Source organism: Macaca nemestrina, chromosome 20 (genome assembly GCF_043159975.1).
Source record: "Macaca nemestrina isolate mMacNem1 chromosome 20, mMacNem.hap1, whole genome shotgun sequence".
NCBI lineage: Eukaryota > Metazoa > Chordata > Mammalia > Primates > Cercopithecidae > Macaca > Macaca nemestrina.
In genome coordinates, this window is record NC_092144.1 from 8,378,735 (window position 1) to 8,403,260 (window position 24,526).

Genomic DNA, 24,526 nt, shown 5'->3' on the forward strand with positions numbered 1-24,526 from the left:
GTGCCCAGCCTACTTTTGATTTTATTTGTTTGTAATTTTTGTGGGTGCATAGTAGTTGTTTTTATATTTATGGGGTACTTGAGATGTTTTGATACAAGCATATAATACATAATAATCATCAGAGTAAATGGGGTATCCATCCCCTCAAGCATATATCCTTTGTGTTACAAACAATCCAAGCATACACCTTAGTTATAGATTTAAAATGTTTAAAATGTACAATCAAATTATTTTTGACTATAGTCACCCTGCTGTGCTAGCAAATACTAGGTCTTATTCATTCTTTCTAGTTTTTTGTTCCCATTAACCATCTCCATATCCCCAACAAATACAAAATCCTTGAAGTTTAGAAATATGCAAAGTCAGCCCTGTGTCCTGTAATCCTCCTCTTCCCAAGTATAGATATCTTTATTCCTTCATTCAGTCATCAGAGACCTGGGTTCAAATCCCAACTTTGACAGTTCTTGGGAAGTTCACTTTTCTGACCTTCAATTTTCCCATCTGCACCACAGGGATGATCTTTGCACTCAACTCATAGAGACTGTTGTCAGAATTAAATGAGAGGAGGCTGGTTGATGTTAAATATTATTATCGGGCTAATATTTTGAGTTCTACATCAGAACGTTACCTTTTCCCAAGTGTCCAGAAAAAAAAGAAGAAGGTGGATGTGGGGAGTTGGTGGCTCCATGAGGTTAATCCTCACTCCCTACCTTGAGGATTTATGGGAGGAGATGGTAGGATTAGCTAACAGGGATATAGGGGAGAATGGGTACCCCACTGGGGATGTCTAGTTCAAGGATGCTCAGAGACACAGCCACAAGCTTGGCCACTGCTTGTGACCTTCAGAACTTACGTCAAGTTGGTGACCAGGCAGTAGCGAAACATGTCATGTAGTCGGCTGCCTTTGTAGAGTGTGGTGACCTAGAAGGATAGGTAGGGAGAGTGGGTGAGATGGAGATCTCTTGGGGGTGGAGGGGCCGCTGATGCCAGTGGAAAAAAACACAGTACTTGGAGCAAAGGGGACCACAGTTCAAATCCTAACTCTGCTTCTAAAGTACTGTGTGACCCTAGGCACACCACGCCCCATTCTGAGCCTCAGTTTGCCCATCTGGGAAATGGGAACGGTAGTCAAGAGAGCACTTTTGGAAACTGAGAGAGAACTCAGAATACGTAGTGAAGTGAAGCATTTGAAATGATCACTTAATAGACAAATCAGGTAGAAGAGGCAGAGAAGCACACAGGGCAGGGAAGACGGGAGGGGTGAGAGATGCCCTACCTTGTCCTGGATGTCCCTCAGCAGGGCGATGTACTCTGAGGACGTGGGGTCTGGATTACTGAGGTTCCAGTTGACAATATGGAAATGTATCTGGTACTTGCCCTGGATTGATAAATTCTGGGGTGCATAGCCTGGAGCCACAGAGAAGAAGAAAATACAACATATAGTGAGGAAATGCTGATCACAAAATGCAGAGCCAGAATGGTCCAAGGGTCCCCTGCCTACCGTCAGAATCAGTCAATTTCAGATCCACATGCTGGGCATTGCAGGAGCTCTTAGACGGAAAGTTGTCCCAAAGAGAGGGAAAACTGGAATTTTACACAGATTCTCCTGAGCTGAGCTTTCCTGCATGTGCTATGCAGTTCCCGCTTCTAGGAATGCATCCTTTTCATTTCCTGCAAAACGCTTGAAGCTCACACTTCAAGAGCCCAATGAGAGGGAGCTCCAGCACAGCAGGGGCCCATGTCTGTCTTATTCATTACTGTGTCCCGGCACAGGGCCGGGTACATAACACCCTCCTCCAGGAAGCCCTCCTTGATTTACTGCTCCTCTCAGCTCCCTTAGTATCCTGTTAGTAATAGCAGTGGGGTCTTTATTGTACCCTTAATTTGTTGTTCACCTGAGTATGAGTTTTTCAGAGACAGAAAAATGTGTCTTCCATCTCCAGACCCAGCACAAGGCTTGGGGCAGAACAGCCACCCATATATGTTTGCTGAATGAATGAATGAATGAATGAATGAATGAATGAATGAATGTGAGTTACAGCAGAGACTCTAATCTTTCATTTGCTCACTCACGCAATGATTCTTTCCATACCACGAGGTGCTGATATACTGAGAACCGAGGGTACGGTGGCACTCGTAAAAGACTGTAATTTTGTTGAGCTCACAAGGTAAGGGGGAATCAGAAAATTTAATAAATAATTACAGTAGAGTGTGATAAATGTCAGCCTTGTGCCCACCTGGGAACTTTGGGACCATGTACAACAGGATTTCTCACCCTTGAATTTATTGGCATCTGGGGCTGGATCATTCCCTGGGGTGGGCGTCTCCTGTGCACTGGAAAATGGGCTACTGAACCACTAGATGCCAGTTGCACCCTCCTTCTCTGTCTGAGTTGTGATACCCAAAAATGTTTCCGTATATTGCCTAGAGTCTCCCGGTTGTGGGGGGCGGGGCGGAAGTGCAGAAGTGTCCCCTGGTAATAATCACTGACATAGAGGATCCTCATATAGAAGGCCCTGCTATCCTGTCCCAAAGGATGCCACGGCTCAGCCACTCGAGTTTTGAATTGAAATTCATTATGGATGAAACTGGGGAGGGGGGCGGGAATTATGCTAAGTGAAATAAACCAGGCAGAGAAAGACAAATACTGCATGACCTCACTTATATGTGGGATCTGAAGAAGTCAAACTTACAGAAGCAGAGAGTGGCATGGTGGTTATCAGGGGCTGGGGGCATGGGAGTGGTGATAGAGAAAATGGGGAGATGTTGGTCACAAAATACAAACTTTTAGTTATAAGATGAATAAGTTCTGGGGATTGAGTATAAAGCTTGGTGATTATAGTTAATAATACCGTATTGGCCGGGCGCGGTGGCTCAAGCCTGTAATCCCAGCACTTTGGGAGGCCGAGACGGGTGGATCACGAGGTCAGGAGATCGAGACCATCCTGGCTAACACGGTGAAACCCCGTCTCTACTAAAAAATACAAAAAACTAGCCTGGCGTGGTGGCGGGCGCCTGTAGTCCCAGCTAGCGGGAGGCTGAGGCAGGAGAATGGCGTGAACCTGGGAGGCAGAGCTTGCAGTGAGCTGAGATCCGGCCACTGCACTCCAGCCTGGGCGACAGAGCGAGACTCCGTCTCAAAAAAAAAAAAAAAAAAAAAAAATACTGTATTGTAAACCTGAAATTTTCTGTGAGAGTAGATCTTAAGTGTTCTCTCTCTCGCTCTCTTTCACACAGACGCACAAAAACGCACAGTAACTACATGACATAATAGCAGTGTTAACTAATTTGATCATGCTAATCATTTCATAAGCTACACATATATTCAATCACCACATTATACATCTTAAATAGATATAATTGTATTTGATAGTTATACCGCAACCAAGCTGGAAACAAAAGTGAAGGAGAAAGAGACAATGTATGACATTAATTTGGTCAAAGAATTTCATGCTATTTACTCAAAATAATAGGAAAGATTCTCCCCTTGATGGTTTGGGGAAGGGTGGCCCCCAGCCAAGCCTTGGGCTGTTTTTTTTAGAGAGGAAAGGGAATACAACAGGGAAAAATAATAGTCATGGTAGGCTAGGCACGGTGGCTCATGCCTGTAATCCCAGCACTTTGGGAGGCCAAGGCAGGTGGATCACCTGAAGTGAGGGGTTCGAGACCAGCCTGGGCAACACGGTGAAACCCTGTCTCTACTAAAAATGCAAAAATTAGCTGGGCATGGTGGCATGCACCTGTAATCCCAGCTACTTGGGAGGCTGAGGCAGGAGAATTGCTTGAACCTGGGAGGCAGAGGTTGCAGAGCCGAGATTGCACTATTGCACTCCAGCCTGGGTGACAGAGTGAGACTCCATCTCAAAAACAAAACAACCCACCAACCCCCAAAAAGTCACTGTAAATCCCAGTTCAGCCTGACACTCACCGTTGATGAAGAGGCTATCCCTGTCCAGGACATAGAAGCCCAGTTGGGTGACACCATGGGTCAGCTGACTCAGCTCCCAGTAAAGCTGCTGTATGTCCAGCCCAGGGCCCACAGGGTCAGTGTGGTAGGTGCAGGTGGTGTCCACGCCAGTGGCTGCTCCATTCTTCTCAGGCCTGGGGAGAGAGGCATTTGAGGACTCTAGAGAGGTCCTGGGACCTCTGCAGGTAGAGGGCAGAGGAGGGAGGAGCAGGGGAGGGCTGAGAAAGGGGTGGTCATTACTGGCAAATGGCCAGGAAGTGGTCTCACCTGAGGGAGATCAGTTGGCAACCCAAGTAGAAGGGACCCATGCTGCTCTTCTGGAACAAGGCTCTGAGCTTGAGAGGAAGGAGGAAGAGGGTAAGCCGAGGAACAGAGGTTGGGGGTAGGATTTATCCCACTGGGAGCTGCTGGGACCAGGGTCTCACCAGGTGCTTCAGGACCCTCTCGGTGGAGTTGAAGGCAGCTGAGCCATTGCCCATGTCTGGTGAATACTGGAGATTGGAGATGGTGAAGTTGAGTGTGAGGGTCTTCAGGTGGTACCCCATGGCTGCAGGAGGAGGGGAGGAGAGATGTCTGCAACTGAGGGCTGGTCTGAGACTAGATCAGACTGCACTCATTATTAACCAGTGTGGCCATCCAAGTCAGAAGCTACGTATCTTCTCCCCTCCAAGTCACACCAATTCCCTTGGCTGCATATTCATCACATATATCCTCTAACTCCTCCCCTATCCCCGTTAAGGTCTTATTTTTTCTCACCCTGATTAGCACCCTGGCAGACTCACTGGATGCCCTATCTAAAGGACATTCTCTATACTGAACACGAGAAGAATCTTTCTGAAATGACGATCTCACTACGGCTGCCCCTGCTCTAGTACCATCCACAGCTCCTTATGGCCTTCAGTATGAAGTTCAAATTTCTTGACTTGGCATTCAAGGTCCTTCCCAATCTGGCTCCTGCTGACCTTTCAGTCTCACTTATCCATCTACTCTGGGTTAAGCTGTATGTTTCATGCAAACCAAATTCCTCTCACTTCTCCCTATACTCTATGCTGTTTCTGGCCACTGAGGCTTTGTTCATGGACTCCCCTCTTTCAGTTATACTATTCATACCCTATTTGCCTGAATCACTCTTACTCATCCTTAAAGACTCAGTTCAGGTGAAACTTTCTCCAGAAAGCCCTCCTCCTTTCCAATTATGCCAGGTGTCTCACCCCAAAACATCTGATATTATGATGGTCTATTTATTTCATAAAATTGGGGGGCTCTACGAGGGCAGGTGTCTGATTGAACTGCTAGTCTAATCTTTGAGGAGGAAAAATGGACCCCAGATACCTGTTGTGGCTCCTGACAGAGGAGGCAGGAATGTGGTGGCTGGCTTGGGAGCTGTGGAAGGAACAGTCCATCAGAGAGGAACAAAGCCCATCACCTAGTGGAAGAAGCTCCCCTGGGCTTCATCAGTAGTCCTAGCCAGGACAACCATTCACAGGTGGGCCATAAATGAGACTGAGGGAAGGAGTGACTGTGTGAGTGGAGGAGTGAACAAGACTGTGAGTGAAATTAACCCGAGAGTGGGGGTGGGGGTGAACAAGAGAAAGGTTAAACAAAGAGGATAGGTGGATGGGTGGGCAGGAAAATGGAAGGGATCAATGAATGGGCAGAAGGTGCAATGTACAACTGGAGGGTCAAAAGAGAAGGCAAGATAGATAAGAACGAGGAAGAGAAGTTGGAGAGATGAAAGAAGGAAGGAAAGGAAGAAGAACAAACAGGTTAATTGGGCAGGAGGATGGGTAGACATATGAATGGATAGATGGATAGATGGATGGATGGATGGATGGATAAGTGAATGGGTAGAAGGATGAATTAACTGAAGGACAGAAGGAAGGAAGGACAATTGGGTGAGTGAGAAGAAGGGTGAGCAGAGAGATGGCTGGGTGGATAGATGGGTGGATGAAAGGACGGAAAGAAGGAAACAGGTGAATGAATACGAGGATGGATGGATGGTTAGAAGGATAGAGAGAAGGACAAACAGGTGAATGGGGAGAAGGATGAATGGATGGAAGATGGATGGATGGATAAAAGGACAGGTGGAAGGAAGGACAAGCAGGTGAATGGGCAAGAGGTTGAGTGGGTGGATGGGCAGATGGATGAATGGATGGAAGGACAGAAGGAAGGAGAGACAAGCAGATGAATAGGCAGGAGGATGGATGGAGAGATAGATGGATGGTTGGAAGGACAGAAAGAAGGACAAACAGGTGAATGGGGAGAAGGACAGATGGATGGATGATGGATGGATGGATGGTTGGAAGGAGAGAAAGAAGGACAAACATGTGAATGGGGAGAAGGATAGATGGATGGATGATGGATGGATGGATGGGTGGATGGATGGATAAAAGGACAGATGGAAGGAAGGACAATTGAGTGAATGGAGAGGAGAATGGCTGGAGAGATGGCTGGCTGGGTAGAAGGATGGATGGAAAGACAGAAGGAAACAGGTGAATGAAGAGGAGGATGAATGGAAAGATGGATGGATGGTTGGAAGGACAGAAAGAAGGACAAACAGGTGAATAGGGAGAAGGGTGGATGGATGGTGGATGGATGCAGAGATGGATAAAAGAGCAGACAGAAGGAAAGACAAGCAGGTGAATGGGCAGGAAGATGGGTGAATGGATGGACAGAAGGAGAGAAGGAAGGAGGGGCTAGCAAGTGAATGGGCATGATGGGTGGGTGGTGGATGAGTGGATGGATGGATGGATGGATGGATGGATAGATGTATAGAAGGACAGAAGAAAGGAGGAACAAGCAGGTGAATGGGCAGGATGATGGGTGATGGATGAATAGATGGATAAAAGGACAGATGGAAGAAGGATGAGGAGGTAAATGGTCAGGAAAATGGGGTGGATAGGTGGATGGATGGATGGGTGAATGGATGGATGGATAGAAGGAAGGATGGTGTCTGAGAGATGACTGGAAGGATAGAAAAATGGATGGCTGGAAAGATAGATGAGTGGATCACTGGATGAGGCAATGGGCAAATTTAGCCAAATTCACTTGAGTAGCCAGCAGAGTTTGCAGCTTGACCATGAAGCCCCTGCTGGGGCACTTGGAGGAGATTTTGTTATCAGGAGGTATGGACTAACAAGGTCATCATCTGACCTTAACCTCGATCCCTGTAGGGAATGCTTGTTCAAACTTCTTCTTCTAACCCAGAGGGGCGTGGAAAATTCACAAAGCCAAGACTATGGCTGCAGGTCTAAAAACAGGCCAAGGACTCAGCATTCTTCCTCCCACTGAGACGTTGCCCCTCACCACCTCAGGGGACCAGCCCGAATTTGGGGCAAGCTTCCTTTATGAATGAGGAGAAAAGCTTGAACCAAGACCCATGGAGATTGAAATGGGCACTGGATTCAAAGACACGTACTTGTAGGAGGCTCATCTGGACCAGGTTCATTGTAACCTAGAAACAAAGAGGTCACACATAAGAGGAGGTGGTCGAGCCGACCCAGACACTCCATGCCTTTGTCCATAAGGGGCGCCTGCCTGGATGCCTTTCCCTTTGTGTATCTAGAGATGATGGATACATTTATGTATCATCTAATATTTGACTTAAATGTGTTCACCACTAGAAAGAATTTCCTGATATTTCAATTAGCACTGACCTTCCCTACTCACGTCTCTAGCATGCCTCCAGTGAGAGGCTGTCATTATCTTTGTGTTCACAAGTCTATCCTCCTGTCCATCCACGCCCCCCGCCTCCCCTTCCAGGCCTCCTCCAATCTATTCCTCCACCCAGTGAATGTTTATTAAGGGTTTTCTATGTGCGAGCCTCCCTTTACATTTGGGGAATAAAGGGTAGAATAAAACAATCTCTGCCCCTCTGGAGATTACATTAGGACAGGATGCACACGTAACCTATCTCTGTCCCTGGGGCCAGGCACAAGACCTGGTTAATAGTAGCTGCTTGGTAAATCTAAATGAAGGAACAAAATGAAGCATAGAAGCTGTGCAGTTTACAAGGGGGAACAGCTCCCAGGAACAGCCAAGTCGAAGGGACTGTGTGTCAACTCAGATCATCAAGACGCAACCTGCACCTGTGTGTTTATCACAGCACTATTCACAATAGCAAAGATGTGGAATTAACCTACGTGTCCATCAACAGATGAATCGATACAGGAAATGTGGCATGTATGCACAATGGAACACTATTCAGCCATAAAGAGAAATAAAACCACGCTGGTGAGGTTGCAGAGAAAAAGGAGTGCTTATACACTGTTGGTGGGGGTGTAAATTAGTTCATCCACTGTGGAAAGCAGCGGGGCGATTCCTCAGAGAGCTAAAAACGGAACTACCATTCGACCCAGCAATCCCATCACTGGGTATATGCCCAAAGGAATATACATTTTTCTATCACAAAGACACATGTTCATTGCAGTACTATCCACAATAGCAAAGACGTGGAATCTACTTAAATGCCCATCAATGATAGACTGGATAAAGAAAATGTGGTACATATACACCATGGAATACTATGCAGCTATAAAAAAGAATGAGATCATTTCCTTTGCAGGAACATGGATGGAGCTGGAGGTCATTATCCTTAGCAAACTAATGCAGGAACAGAAAATCACTTATAAGTGGGAGCTAAATGATGAGAACACATGGACACATAAAGGGGAACAACACACACTGGGGCCTACCTGAGGGTGGAGGGTGGGAGGAGGGAGAGGATCAGAGAAAATAACTAATGGGTACTGGGCTTAATACTTGGGTGATGAAATAATCTGTACAACAAACCCCTGTGACACGAGTTTAACTATATAGAAAGCCTGCGCCTGTATGCCTGAACTTAAAAGTTAGAAAAAAAGAATGAATCCATGTCTTTTGCAGCAACATGGATGAAACTGAAGTTACCTTAAGTGAAACAAGTCAGACACAGACAGGCAAATATCACATGTTCTCACTCATAAGTGGGAGCTAAACAATGTGTGGACAAGAACTCAGAGAGGGGAATGACAGATAAAGGAGGCTTGGAAGGGTGAGGGGGTAGGAGAGGGGTGGGTGATGAGAAACGACTTAATGGATACAATGTATGTTATTGGAGTGGTGGATACTCTGAAAGCCCTGACTTCCTTACTATGCAATCTATACATGTAACAAAATTGCACTTGTACCCCAGAAATGTACACAGACAATGAGGATGATGATGATGATGATAGTAATTATAACAATAAAGAACATCAAGAACCAGACCAGCCAAGAACTTAGCATGGGCATGAGCAAGTCCCTTCCCCTCTCTGTGCCTCAGTTTCCCTCTTTGCTAAAATAAGAGTAATGAAAGTCCAGGATGTCTCTCCACATCCTGGTTCCTACCTAAAGGTACCTCATATAAGTGATATGGGGTGCCCACCTCATGGGGTCATGATGAGCACTGTTCTTGGGTTGGTGGTGGAGGGGATGAAAGGGGAGCTATTTTATCAATTCTCCATGGTCATGCTTTGCCTCTCAGAACCCCAGTTAGGGGATGCCTTCTTAAATGTCTTTTCCTGAGTTCTAGACCAGTGCTGAGGCCCAGTGTGCCTGAAGCTTAGATCCCCTAGATCTTCCTGGTATAGGGGCCTCACGTAGGAGAGAAGCCCATCCTTCCTCAATGGTAAGGAGAAAACAGGGAGGGGGCCGGGCGCGGTGGCTCATGCCTGTAATCCCAGCACTTTGGGAGGCCGAGGCGGGCAGATCACAAGGTCAGGAGATCGAGACCACGGTGAAACTCCGTCTCTACTAAAAATACAAAAAATTAGCCAGGCGTGGTGGCAGGCGCCTGTAGTCCCAGCTACTCAAGAGGCTGAGGCAGGAGAATGGCGTGAACCCGGGAGGCGGAGCTTGCAGTGAGCCAAGATCGCACCACTGCACTCCAGCCTGGGCAACTGAGTGAGACTCCATCTCAAAAAAAAAAAAAAAAAAAAAAAAGAGAAAACAGGGAGGGAAAATGTGTTTGTTGTTTTGTTTTGTTTTGAGACAGTCTTGCTCTGTCACCAGGCTGGAGTGCAATGGTGCAATCTCGGCTCACTGCAACCTCCGCCTCCTAGGTTCAAGCGATTCTCCTGCCTCAGCCTCCCGAGCAGCTGGGACTACAGGCGTGTACCACCACACCCAGCTAATTTTTGTATTTTTAGTAGAGACAGGGTTTCACCATGTTGGCCAGGGTGGTCTCAATCTCTTGACCTTGTGATCTGCCTGCCTTGGCTTCACAAAGTGTTGGGATTACAGGTGTGAGCCACTGTGCCCAGTGGTAAATGTGTTTTTTGTCCCCCAAGTGCCCCCACCAGGAAGACTCTTCTGTGAGTTAAACATGTAGAGTGGATCATAGCACTGAATGCTGACAAGTGGAGCTCATATCCTGGTTCCATCACCATCAAGGTAAATTGCTTAACCTGTCTAAGCCTCAGTTTCTTCATCTGTAAAATGGGATTAATCAAAGTCCAACCTTGTACGGTGGTTATGGGAGGGTCAGTGGTAACACCAAGACTTGAACCCCAAGTCTTTCCCTAGAGAACCGGCAAACAGACACCCTCCTGGGCTGCAGCGGGGGTTGGGGGTTGAGGCAGGGAGATGGGGCTGTGAGATGCTCACCGTTAAGGTAGAGGCTGTCTTTGTCCAGAAAGTAGGGGCCCAGCCGGGTGATGCCGTGGGTCTGCTGGCTCAGCTCATGGAACACCTGCTTGATAGGCAGACCTGGGCCACTGAGGGGCTGCAGGTAGGCGCAGAGGATGTCCACCTGTGTCTTAGCGCCGTTCTTCACAGACCTGAGGAGGGAGAGGTGCACCTTTTGGGGATGAAGGTCACCTGGCACCTCTCCACTTGTGGTCACTGTCACTGCACAACTCACAGTCCATATTTTGGTCTCATTGACAATTTGCAGTTTCTCCACCTGGCCTTATCTATCATCTCAGGATCTCTGCACTTGCTGTTACTTTTATCTGGAAGCTTCTCCCCATTTCTCCTTACCTGGATAACTTCCCGGTCATCCTCCAGGTCTCAGCTTAGAGGACTCCCTCCTCCTCCTCCTCTTCCTTCTCCTTCTCCTCTTCTTCCTCCTCCCCCTCTTCGTCCTCCTCCCCCTCCTCCTCCTCCTCCTCTTCCTCCTCCTCCTATCTTCCTAGGCAATTCCTAGGCAAGGTCAGGAGCCTCCTCTGGGTCCCACAATCCTCCACTCTTCCCCTGTCACTGCCCTGATCACCCTCTATGTAATCATAAATTATTTGTTCCTGTATCTACCAGAACATGGTCTCCACGAAGGAGGAAAAGAACCAGCTTAGCTTACTCTTATTGTATCGAAGCCCCAGAACCTAGCACCCCTTGACAACTCCCTGCAAAAATCGAAGTCCTAATGAATGGAGAAACAAAATATAGCATTTACATACAAGTGGAATATTATTCAGCCCTGAAAAGGAAGGGAATTCTGACACATGCTACGACATGGATGAACTTTGAGGACATTATACTTGATGAAATAAGCCAGTCATACAGTATAAACCGGGACATATACCATATGATTCCTCCATTCATATAAGGTCCTTAGAATCATCAGATTCACAGAGACAGAAAGTAGAACGGTAGGTGCCAGAGGCTTGAGGAGGGGGATGAGGAGTGAGTACTTCATGGGGATGGAGTTTCAGTTTGGGAAGATGAGAAAGTTCTGGAGATGGATGATAGTGGTGATGGCTGCACAGTAATGTGAATGTGCTTGATGCCACTGAACGGGAAATATGGCTAAAATGGTAAATTTAATGTGATGTGTATGTTACCACAATTTAGAAAAAAAAAATCCAGGCTGGGCACAGGGGCTCACACCTATAATCCCAGCACTTCGGGAGGCTGAGGCGGGCGGATCATCTGAGGTCGGGAGTTTGAGACCAGCCTGACCAACATGGAGAAGTCCCATTTCTACTAAAAATACAAAATTAGCCGGATGTGGTGGCGCAAGCCTGTAATCCCAGCTACTCAGGAGGCTGAGGCAGGGGAATCGCTTGAACACAGGAGGCAGAGGTTGGCATGAGCCGAGATCATGCCTGGGCAACAAGAGCAAAGCTCCATCTTAAAAAAAAAAAAAATCTAAGTCCTCCAAGGCCCTTAAACCCTGCTGATGTCTTGGGTCTCATCCTCTCTCTCTTTCCTTCTTGCTTTCTCTCTGCTCCAGCCACACTGGCCTCTTTGCTGCTTGTAGAACGTGCCAAGTTCATTTGCACCTCAAGACCTTTTCTCATGCTGTTCTCCCTGCCTGGAACAGTTTTCATGGCCATTTCGGACACAGCCCAAGATTCATCCTGGGTAAAGTTGCTCTTCCCATCACTCGCTATTTATTTATGCTTCGTATCACTTTACCCCATTTGAAGCCACTTTACTTAGACATTTATGTTCCTGTTTAGCATCTGTTCTCCACTGGGTGAGGGCAGGGATGGCATTTGTCTTATAACTCTAGTACCCAGCACCTGCCTCAGAGGAGCAGTGCCATGGGCATCAGTTGAATAAAAATATAAATGGAGAAGTAAATAGTAAATACCAAGAGAGTGCAAACTGACCCAAAGAAGTCAAGTTGGCAAGGATGCAAGAAAAGGAAACTCTTATACATGGTTGGTGGGAATGGTAGAGGAGTGGTGCCATGGGCATGGGTTGAGTAAAAATATGAATGGAGAAGTATCTAGTGAATACTAAGAGAGTGCAAAGTGACCCAGAAAAGTCAAGTTGGCAAGGATGCACGAAAAGGAAACTCTTATATACTGTTGGTGGGAATGTAAATTAGTACAACCTTGAATGAAAAACAGTATGGAGAGTTCTCAAAGAACAAAAAAAATTAGAACTACCATTTGACCCAGCAATCCCACTGTTGGAGATCTACCCAATGGAAAAGTTTTGGAAATAAACAGTGGTGATGGCTGCATGACATTGTGAATATAATCGACGTCACTGAATTGTACATTTAAAAATGGTTAAAATGGCAGATTTTATGTTACATGTATTTTTGCCACAATATAAAAAATTAATAATGTGATTTAAAAAAATAGATGCAGAAAAGGACCCTCTGAGAATAGCTCAACCTATATATAGCTAAAGGAAATGAGTCCAGATGTGGTGGTTCATGCCTGTAAAATCCCAGCACTTCGGGAGGCCGAGGCAGGTGGATCACTTAAGGCCAGGAATTAGAGACTAGCCTGGATAACATGGCAAAACCCCTTCTCTACTAAAAATGCAAAAAAATTGGCCGGGCGCGGTGGCTCAAGCCTGTAATCCCAGCACTTTGGGAGGCCAAGGTGGGTGGATCACGAGGTCAGGAGATCGAGACCATCCTGGCTAACACGTGAAACCCCGTCTCTACTAAAAAAAATACAAAAATTAGCCGGGAGTGGTGGCGGGCGCCTGTAGTCCCAGCTACTCGGGAGGCTGAGGCAGGAGAATGGCGTGAACCCGGGAGGTGGAGCTTGCAGTGAGCTGAGATCCGGCCACTGCACTCCAGCCTGGGGGACAGAGCGAGACTCCGTCTCAAAAAAAAAAAAAAAAAAAATTTAGCCTGGTTTGGTATTGGGCACCTGTAATACTTGCTACCTGGGAGGCTGAGGCAGGAGAATCACTTGAACCCGGGAGGCAGAGGTTGTGGTAAGTCGAGATCGCACTGCTGCACTCCAGCCTGGGTAGCAAAAGCAAAACTCCTTGGGAGGTTGAGGTACAAGAATTGCTTGAACTCAGGAGGCAGAGTTTGCAGTGAGCCGAGATTGCACCACTGCACTCCAGCTTGGGTGACAGAGTCTCACTGTGTCTCAAAAAGAAAAAAAAAAAAAAAGAAAAGAAAAGAAAAAGAAATGAAACCTGTATCTTAAAGAGATAGCTGCACTCCTATGTTCATTGTAGCACTATTCAAAATAGCCAAGATATAGAAACAAGCTAAATGACCTTCAGTGGATGAATGGATAAAGAAAATGTGGCATACACATATACAATGAAATATTACTTGGTCTTTAAAAAGAAGAAAATTCTGCCCCTTGGGATAACATAGATGGAACTGGAGGACATTAGGCTAAGTGAAATAAGCCAGGCACAGAAAGACAAATACCGCACGATCTAACTTACAGGTGGAATCTAAAATTGTCAAACTCATAGAAGCAGAGAGTAGGATGGTGGTTGCCAGGGGCTGGGAGGAGGAGCAAATGGGGTGATATTGGTCAAAGGGTACAAACATGATAACTATGTAGAGGTAATAGATATATTAATTAGCTGAAATGTGGCCATCGTTTTATAATGTATACCAAAATATCAAGTTGTACATTTTAAATGCAAGCAATTTTTATATGTCAAAAAATCAAATTGTCAGGAATAAATAAAAAAGTTATTTATACCAGTCAGAATAACAATCACTAAAAATACAAAAACCAACCAACCCACCAACCAGACCAACACCAAACAACCAGATGCTGGCAAGAATAAAAAAAAAAAAGGGAACTCTTATACACTGTTGGTGGGAGAGCGAATTAGTACAATCTCTATGGAAAACAGTATGAGGATTTCTCAAAGAACAAAAATATAAAACTACCATTTGATCCAGCAGTCCCACTATTGGGGATCTACCCAATGGAAAAGAAATCATTATATCAAAGAGACACCTGCACATGTTTGTTTATTGTAGCACTATTCACAATAGCAAAGATATGGACCTAACCTAAGTGTCCATCAACAGAAGACTGGATAAAGAAAATGTGATATATATATATACCACGAAATACTATTCAGCCATAAAAAGAGTGAAATCATGTCTTTTGCAGAAACATGGATGGAATGGGAGTCCATTATCTTAAGTGAAACAACTCAGAAATAGAAAGTACAATACCGCATGTTCTCACTTATAAGTGGGAGCCAATGGACTCCATGTCCATTAGCTCATGGTCAAATACCATACGTTTTCACTTATACGTGGGAGCATGGACTCCAGGTCCATGTAAACATGGACATGGAGTGTGGAATAATAGACACTGGATACTCAGAAAGGTGGGAGAGTGAGAGAAGGGTGGGGAACCTCACTTAATGGGTACAATGTACACTATTTGGGTGATGCGTACACTAAAAGCTACTGTCTGAAAGTCTACTGTCTGCAGACTTCACTATGCAATATATGCATGTAACAAAAACTGCACTTGCACTCCTTAAATCCATTTTAAAAAAAGAATGGGGCTGGATGTGGTGGCTCACGCCTGTAATCCCAGCACTCTGGGAGGCTGAGGAGACCAGATCACCTGGGGTCAGGAGTTCGAGATCAGCCTGACCAACATGGAGAAACCCCATCTCTACTACAAATACAAACAAACAAACAACAACAACAAAAAATAGCCAGGCATGGTGGTACACGCCTGTAATCCCAGCTACTCTGGAGGCTGAGGCAGGAGAATCACTTGAACCCAGGAGGCGGAGGTTGCAGCGAGCCAAGATCGTGCCATTGCACTCCAGCCTGGGCAACGAGAGCAAAACTTCATCTCATTAAAAAAAAAAAAAAAAAAAAAAAAAAAAGAAAGATGAAAAGACAAAAAAAATATAGCCCACCCCAACCCAAGAAGGCCCTCCCAGTCAGAACCCTAACTTCTTGGTGGTGGGCTGTGAGTGGGGGAGTTTCTCACCTTAGTGCAATGACCCTGCAGCCTGTGTACCGTGCACCCACGCTGCTCCTCTGGAACAAAGGGCTGAGCTGCAGAGGGAGAAGGGAGCCGTGGCTGGTCAGAGGCAGGCAGGCAACAGCCCTAGGATGGGCATGGCAGGGCTGCAGAGGGAGGCAGGCCTCTCACCAGGTGCTGCATGACATTGTCTGTGATGTTGAACTTGAGGGAGCCGGGTTGACCCATGTCCGCCATGTAGCGCAGGTTGTTGATGGTGAAGTTCAGTGTGAAGGGCTCCTCGCTGACCATCCCGGCTAGGGCAGGGGGAAGAGAGAGAGAGAGAGAGACAGAGAGAGAGATGAAGCTCTTGGGGAGGATGATGGGTGGGTAGGGGGTGGTGTGGGACAAGGTGGGGGCAGTGTGTTCCAAAGACCCTGGGTCCACCTCTCAATAAGCCCAAGGCTGACTTTTAATGGAGACATCTCCAGCAGCCAGTAAGGGTGTGCTTAATGATTTGGGATGTCCAGATGGGGTCCTATCCAAATGCAAGAAGGGAGGATTCTGTAAAAAGTGCCAGTGATTCTGATCTTTCCCAGGGGAAAGGCTCCGTATAACCACACTGATGCAGAAGTCATGCATGACTCCAGACATTTTTAAAAAAATGTATTCTCTCTCTCTCTCTTCCTGTCTCCCCCTTGATCCTTCTCTGCCTTTCTCCCATTTCTCTCTCTCCTTCACTCACAACCAGGTATGCTAATCTTCTATGCATTGGTTAACATGGCCAACAATCTTTGCAGCCATAACCAACCTCTCTGCACCTCAGTTTACTCATCTGTAAAATGAGATGACAATGGTTCACAATGATGATTCCTGCCTCAACAGTTGTTATAAAGCTTAAACAAGTTAATCATTGTAAAGCATGTAAGCACTGCTGGGCACACAGGTCAATATGGTGTACATGTTTATTATATAAAATATATCACAAATGCTTTCTAATCACTTCCTCTGTGTGGAACTTTATGGAAGTATGAGCTAAGGATTCTTTTTTACTTTTTTTCTTTTCTTTTTTTTTGTTTTGAGATGGAGTCTCACTCTGTCGCCCAGGCTGGAGAGCAGTGGTGCGATCTCGGTTCACTGTAAGCTCCACCTCCCAGGTTTTACGCCATTCTCCTGCCTCAGCCTCCTGAGTAGCTGGGACCACAGGTGTGCACCACCACGCCTGGCTAATTTTTTTTTTTTTTTTTTTTTTTTTTTTTTTTAGTAGAGATGGGGTTTCACCGTGTTAGCCAGGATGGTCTTGATCTCCTGACTTTGTGATCCACCCGCGTCAGCCTCCCAAAGTGCTGGGATTACAGGCATGAGTCACTGTGCCCAGCCAAGCTAAGATTTAAGATAAACCGCTAGAAGAAAAGTTTACCTCTCCTTCTCTCCCTGCCTTTCTTCTTTTCATCACTCTTGAATTTCCTTCTGTTCATTCTTCCTTCTCTCCTTCTCTGTTTCCATCCTTTCTTCTTCCCTTCCATCTTTCATTCTATTAATGCATCCTTTCTTTCTTGCTGACTTTTTTCCTTTCATTGTACCTTCTATCATTTATTTATCCTTCCTCTTCCTTCTCTCACTTTTTTCCTTCTTTTCACCCATCCATCCATCCATCCATCCATCCATTCATTTATCCATCCATCTATCTATCTATCTATCCACCTACCCACTCATCTGTCCATCCATCCATCCATCCATCCATCCATCCATCCACCTACCCATTAATCCATCCATCCATCCATCCATCCACCCATCCATCCATCCACCCATCCACCCACCCACCCATCCGTTCATCCATCTGTCCATCTATCCATTCATCCATTCACTCACTCACCCACCCATCTGTTCATCCATCCATCCATCCACCCATTCATCCACCCACCCATCCACCCATCCATCCATCATCTATCTTTCCTTCCTTACACCTCTCTTTTCTTCCTTCCATCCACTTATCCACCTTTCCTCCTCCTTTTCTTCTTTCATCCATTTTTTTATTTCTTCAATCCACTCATCCATCCTCTATCCCTTCCTCCTTCCATTCATCACGTCTTCCTTCCATCTATCCACTTTGCCTTCCTTCCATATATATGGAATTTGTCCTACACTGCTCCAGGAACATTTGAAGGGGAGCAGGGGGTGGGGTAAAGAAATATTCTGGCCCTTCAATAGCCCCGCCCACCATTGTCCCACCAATGCCTCTTATTGGCTGAACCTAAAGGCAGCTAGTTAGCATGGGAACCTGGGAAATGAAGTTTTCATGAGTCAGAACTCTATCCCACAGAGCACAGGAAGGTTGGAGAATGGATCCGAGGACAAAAACAAAACAAAACAAAACAAAAACCCACAAGTGGTATAATAGAGAAAGCCCATAAGAAGTTACATTCCTATAAAAGAGAAGCAGACAACAGAATATAAACCAATAAGTTCAAAAAAGTGAGAGAAGTATTGTGAAGGATTAACAGAAAACAAACAAACAAACAAAAAAACCCAGGATCTCATTTGGAAGTATGAGTGACACAAATTAGTGTAAGAAATTGACTTTTCCTTCACAGTCCACAGATTGAACAGACAACCCAGAGAGTGGGAGAAAATCTTCACAATCTATATATCCAACAAAGGACTAATATCTAGAATCTACAACGAACTCAAACAAAATAGCAAGAAAAAAACAAACAATCCCATCAAAAAGTGGGCTAAGGACATGAATAGACAAATTCTCAAAAGAAGATACACAAATGGCCAATGAACATATGAAAAAATGTTCAACATCACTAATGACCAGGGAAATGAAAATCAAAACCATAATGTGATACCACCTTACTTCTACAAGAATTGCCATAATCAAAAAATAAAAAAATAATTGATGTGGCTCTGGAGGCCAAGACGGTCGGCTAGAAGCAGCAGTGCTTGGAAGCTCCCATTGAAAAAAACCACAATAAGCATGTGAATCCTTCCCTGGCAACCAAGATATCCAGGTTCCCTCATCAAAATTTACTAGAAGGCTGGCAGTGACCCACGGACAGAAGGAAGAGCAGTGTGGTGTGGTGGCCCACCTGAGAGACACAAGGGGAAGGGGAACCCCTTCCCCCTAGCCAAGGAAGGTGGTGAGTGAGCGGGGTATCCAATCTGGAGAAACTGTGCTTTTTCCACGGAACTGTGCGACCCACAGATTGGAAGATCCCATTCGCGAACCCATGCCACTGGGACCTAGTGTCCCAACCCCAGAACGCGCAGATTCTTACAGCTGGAATCTACCTAAGCCTACGGAACTCCCCGGGGGAGGGGCAACCAGCACTGGCTGCAGCTGCCTGCTGTCTAAGTCTTTTGAGTTCCTTGGGGGAGGGGCAACAGCCAGCACTGGGACTCACAACTGCCTAACATGCTAAGCTCCCTGGGTGGGGGAAGGGCAGCACCCCTTTCTGTAGCTCCAGGCTGTGCTTTTTCCCTGCTGGAGCCAGTAAGGCTGAATGGCTTCGTCCCAAGGTTTGTCCCCACAGTCCAACACACTGGCTGTGGCAGTCTGCAGCCAAAGTGACTCTTCAGGGCTTACCCTTACCCAACCTTCCTCAGTGGGCAGGGCTTTCCTGTAGGATCTCCAATAATTCCAGCCAGAGGCTCAGGGACAGAATTCAGACTCCCTGGGCTTGAGCCCCTAGTGGGAGGGGTGGCTGCAGTCTCTGCAGACCAGCAGAGTTAGCCTCTCCTCCTGGTAGTTCTGAGGAATTCAGGCAGCCCAGATGTGTGGGTTTCCCCCCAGTGAAGCACCCCCTCTCCACCAGGGACAAAGGGCTTCATTAAATGGGTCCTGTTCCCCATGCCAGTCAACTGGGTGAGACCCTCCAACAATAGTTGTCAGACACCCTATACAGGAGCGATCCTCCTGGCATCAGGTTGGTGCCCCTCAAGATCAGAGGTCCCAGAAGAAGCAGGCACCTATCTTTGCTGCTCTCCAGCCTCCCTGTGTGACATCTCCAGGCATGGGAGTGAATCAGATGAATAGGACCTGAAGTGAACCCCTAGCAAACTGCAGCAGCCCTACAGAAGAGGGACCTGACTATTGACAGAAAAACAAGCAGAAAGTGACAACAACAGCATCAACAACAACTACAACAACAAAAAGTCCTCCACAAAAACCCCTCCAAGGATCAGCATCCTCAAAGCCTGAAACTAAAACTCACAAAGATAAGAAAGAATCAACAAAAATATGCTGAAAACCCAAAAGACCAGAGTGCCTCTTCTCCTCCAAATGACCACAACATCTCTCCATTAAGGGTGCAGAACTGGATGAAGGATTAGATGGATGAATTGACAGAAATAGGCTTCAGAAGATGGACAATAAAAAAGTACAATGAGCTAAGGGAGCATGTCCTAATGCAATGCAAAGAAGCCAAGAACCTTGATGAAAGGTTAAAGGAATTGCTAACTAGAATAAACAGTTTAGAGAGGAACATAAACAACCCTATGGAGCTGAAAAACAGCACAAAAACTTCGTGAAGCATACACAAGTATCAACAGCCAAATCGATCAAGTGGAAGAAAGGATATCAGCAATGACCAAGCTGAGCCTGAGTTGAGCCTTCTAGGAAAACCAAAGAGTCAACTACACATCATCAAGGAACCTAATTCTCTCGAATTCAGCCCCATAATCCTGAGTCAGCTCCAACTGGATTGGTAGCAACTGATTTTTTTTTTTTTGATAACCATTCTGAAGCTGTTTTGAACTGAGAGAAAATGAACGCTATTATCAATTGGTGATGTCTGCCATGAATGCTGCAATCAATTAATGATGTCTGTCATGGATGAGGGAGTGCAGCAGATGCCATATAGTTTTCCAGTGTAAACTCTGGCAGACACTAAAGTTGAACCAAGGCAGAAGAGGAAATTTTCCATACATTATAAGAAAGCATACTTCATTCTTTCCTTCCCCGGGAAAATCCATGTTTTCCTGTAGATCTAAATCTGTCAATCTACCATGTACAAGGTCCTGAAGTAGATACTAGGGAAGCACAAGGGAGTAAGACACAGTTGCTCCAATCAGCAGGTTTATGCACTATTGGGGTGACTGGATATAAACACAATGTTCAAAGCAGAGAAAATGTGTTTGCAATTGACTTAAAAAATATGCAACAGGACTTAGAATGAGTGACAAAATAAAAGGTTCCCATAATTCTTTTGCCTATAATAATTCAAGTTTTTTTTTCCTTTTTAGAAATCATATTAAATAGTACCAGTTAAACACTGAGCATAGCACTTTGGTGCATATTCAGGACCCAATAAGTTCATATATTATCTATTACCTTTGTTATCACCACCACCATCATAATTATCACCATCCCTGTCACCATCACCATCATTATTGTCATAATCACCACCATCATTACCACCATCACCATCATCATCATTACCATCATCACCACCACCATCACCATTGTCATCATGATCATCATAATCACCATCACCATCGTCATCATCATTGCCACCATCAGTATCATCATAAAAACAGCTCTTTGAGAGGAGAGATTATTAATTGTTTCATGATCCATGCCATATCCCCAGGATTTGGCAGAGCCCCAGGGCTTGGCACAGTACTCAATAAAGTTTGTTGGTTGGCTCATCATCACTAGATTTATAAAGAATTTCCATCTTTATTTGACTGAATAATGGAAGAGATGTTTACGCTCATCAGCCATGCTCTAACAGAGGTGCCATTGGCACATACTTATTCAAGGGACCAGTAGAAGGGATGGAGCCCCAGAATTTCCCAGGTCCACTGTGGTAGTCCCAAGAGCTACAGAGAAGCCCTCTTCAGCAGAAGCATCCAACCCTCTCATGGCAGAAAGGTCAGCAAATACAACTATTTACAGGCCTTGCTGCATATGAGGCCTGAGTTGAGTCTCTCTCTGGAGTTGGCCAGAAGGGAAAGGGAATAACTTGTGCCCTCCCAGCCCCTTTCCTTATGAAGAGGACATAGGGGCATAGGAAGAGGGGACAGCTCCTGCCCTGCTTGGCATATAATTGGGGCCACTGGAGCATCGGTTGAATACTCACTGCTGGTGGTGGGCACAGAGCTCCGATGGGTGAAACCTGCATAGAGAAGGAGGGAGGAGAGTGGGTAAGGGTTAAGGGAGAGGTGGGCAATCAAATAGGGGTCACAGATACCCTAGTGGAATGGAAGAAGTTTCAAGGAACAGAGGCCTTTGAAGATTCTCTATCAGTACTCTCAGATCAGGGAAGAAGGTACTTGGGATGAACTCAGTCCAAGATGAAGAAACTATGAAGTTCAGACATCAGTCATCACACAAAGACAACATAGCCAAGGCTTCAATGGCCAGGCAGGGAGTGTGACCTCAAGTCAGAGAGTAAGAGGCTGCCTAGCAAAGAGGAAGACTCTCCAACCACATCACAGTTGCTCACCATTGACAAAGAGGCTGTCATTGTCCAGGGTATAGGGGCCCAGCTCAGTGATGCTGTGGGTCAGCTGGCTCAGCTCCAAATACAGCTGCTCTCTGTCCAGCCCAGGGCCTGTGGGGTCAGGGCGGTGGGTGCAGATGACATCCACTCCGGTGGCTTCCCCATCCTTCTCTGGCCTAGGGAGGGCAGATAAGGGGAATGACATTAAATAGACTGCCTACAGGGAGGCATTATGAGATTCCTGAGGGCAGGACAGGAAGGGGACAGAGGAAATGAGACTCCTGGTGGACAGGTGAGAAGCCATACTAAGATTTTCTGAATGTGCTGACTTCCAGGCAGCCTGGGAATGTGAGTAGGGTCAGGAATACAAGAATTTTATAAAACTGCATTCTCATGGCATGGGGACAGGACAGCCCAGACTTGAGAAACATTAAGAGCTGGAATTGGGGATAAAAGCAAGTGGGTGGGGGATGTTTATCCTGAGAGAAACCTTGGAAGATAATTTAACACCTGAAGGAGAGGGAGGTGGGGAGAAGTAAGAAATTCAGAGGGATCACCAAGGTAGAAGCCTGATCTGGCTGATGGGCCCTGCAAGTTCTCTCGGTTGACGGGGGAGGTGGTCGGATCAGAAGATATGTTGGTCCTGGAGCCACCAATGCCTGAATTCCACTTGTGCTGAGGACTTCCATAGGGAGGGAAGGAAGAAAGCTGACCAAACTCCTTGGGCCTGGGAACACTTGGGGCAGCCAGACTGGTTATTCTCAGTTCTCACCTGAGCAAGGTCAGCCTGCAGCCAGAGTACAGAGGGCCAACACTGGTGTTCTTGAACAAGGGCCTTAGCTGTGGTGGAGGAAGAGGGAGGTGAGTAGGACAGCTGAGGACATAGGAGCAAGGAAGATGTAAGGTGGGAGGGGCTGTAATCAGGGGGTGAGAATTGCATCTCTCAGGTGAGGGGAGGTGGGTGAGATCTTCTTCCATGCCTTGGAATGGGTGATGTAGATGGAACGAGACAAGGTGGGCAGGGCAGAGTGAGGTGGGCAGGGCTCTCACCAGACCCTGAAGGACCCTCTCTGTAGTGTTGAACTTCCTGGAGCCAGGCCACATGTTCTCCTCATACTGCAGGTTAGTGATGGTGAAGTTGAGGGTGAATAGTATCAGGAGATGGCTGGCAGCTGTAGTGTAGGTGGGAAATAAACACTATGTTCAAAAGCAGAGAACATTTAAGAGTTTGTAATAGACTTATCTCTAAACATATGCAACCAGATTTAAAGAGAGTGATAAAATAGGTTTTCATGCCTCCCTTGACTATAATGATCAAAGTTTTTCATATAGCATGCTAAATAATAATAGTTAGATGCTGAGCACAACCTTTCACGCATATTCAGTGTTCCATAATACTAGATACTATCTATTACCTTTGTTATCACCACCATCATCATCATCACCAACACTGCGGCCATCACTTTCATTATTGTCATCACCACCACCATCAGGACCAAAACCAAGATCATCATAATCCCTATCATCCCCATCACCATCATCATCATCATCCACATCATCACCTGCACTATCACCACCAGGAACGCGGTCACCAGCACCATCACTATTTCATCCTTACCATCATAACGATCACCACCACCACCATCATCATCACAATCACCACCACCACCGCCACACAGCCATCATGATCCACATCACCACCACTGGTACCATGATCACCAACACCCTCATCACATCATCCTTAACCATCATAACCACCACCACCACCACCACCACTATCATCATCATCCTCATTGTCAGTATCACCATCACATTGTCAATCACCGCCACAATCACCACCATCACCACCACTGTCATCCTTCCTATAATCACCACCAACACTATCATCATCATCCTCATTGTCAGTATCACCATCACATTGTCAATCACCGCCACAATCACCACCATCACCACCACTGTCATCCTTCCTATAATCACCACCAACACGATCATCATCATCATCATCACATCATCATTACTGTCAAAACCACTACCATCATCAGTATCATCATCATCATCATCTTCATATTCACCATTATCATCACATCATGGTCATCAGCATCACCATCATCTCCAGCAACATCATCATCACCACTATCCCACCTCATCCTCAAAATAAAATAAGCTCTCTGAGGGCAGAGATTTTTAATCTCTTTTGTGTTCCCTGCTTTATCTCTAGGGCCTGGCAGAGAGTGGGTGCTCATAGAAGTTTGTTAGGTGACTCATCATCAGTAAATTTGCTAAGATTTTTAATCTTTATTTAAGTAAAAAGAACAGAGATGTTGACACTCATCATGCATACTCTAATAGAAGTGTCATTGACTGGAACTTACCTGAAGGGCCAAGTATCGAGGTTGGAGTCCTAGATACTCCCAGATACACTGTGGGGATCCCAGGAGCTGAGGAGAAGCTCGCATTAGTTAGAGCAGCAAGCTCTTTCATGG

The 24,526-nt window shown here is 45.9% G+C and overlaps 1 protein-coding gene across 1 annotated transcript in view; it reads right to left on the bottom strand.

Moving 5' to 3' along the window:
- Window positions 1–24,526, bottom strand: part of LOC105481272 (mucin 16, cell surface associated) — a 170,065-nt gene that overhangs the window by 13,439 nt on the left and 132,100 nt on the right. Inside the window, exons 91-105 of the mRNA XM_071086180.1 lie at window positions 24,416–24,481; window positions 23,094–23,215; window positions 22,816–22,883; window positions 22,047–22,219; window positions 21,681–21,716; window positions 15,784–15,908; window positions 15,619–15,686; window positions 10,592–10,764; window positions 7,386–7,421; window positions 5,300–5,350; window positions 4,393–4,514; window positions 4,235–4,302; window positions 3,929–4,101; window positions 1,277–1,407; window positions 854–921 (exon numbers count right to left, since the gene is read on the bottom strand). Of these exons, the coding sequence (XP_070942281.1) occupies window positions 854–921; window positions 1,277–1,407; window positions 3,929–4,101; window positions 4,235–4,302; window positions 4,393–4,514; window positions 5,300–5,350; window positions 7,386–7,421; window positions 10,592–10,764; window positions 15,619–15,686; window positions 15,784–15,908; window positions 21,681–21,716; window positions 22,047–22,219; window positions 22,816–22,883; window positions 23,094–23,215; window positions 24,416–24,481 (1,480 nt within the window). The remainder of the gene's footprint in view (window positions 1–853; window positions 922–1,276; window positions 1,408–3,928; window positions 4,102–4,234; window positions 4,303–4,392; window positions 4,515–5,299; window positions 5,351–7,385; window positions 7,422–10,591; window positions 10,765–15,618; window positions 15,687–15,783; window positions 15,909–21,680; window positions 21,717–22,046; window positions 22,220–22,815; window positions 22,884–23,093; window positions 23,216–24,415; window positions 24,482–24,526) is intronic.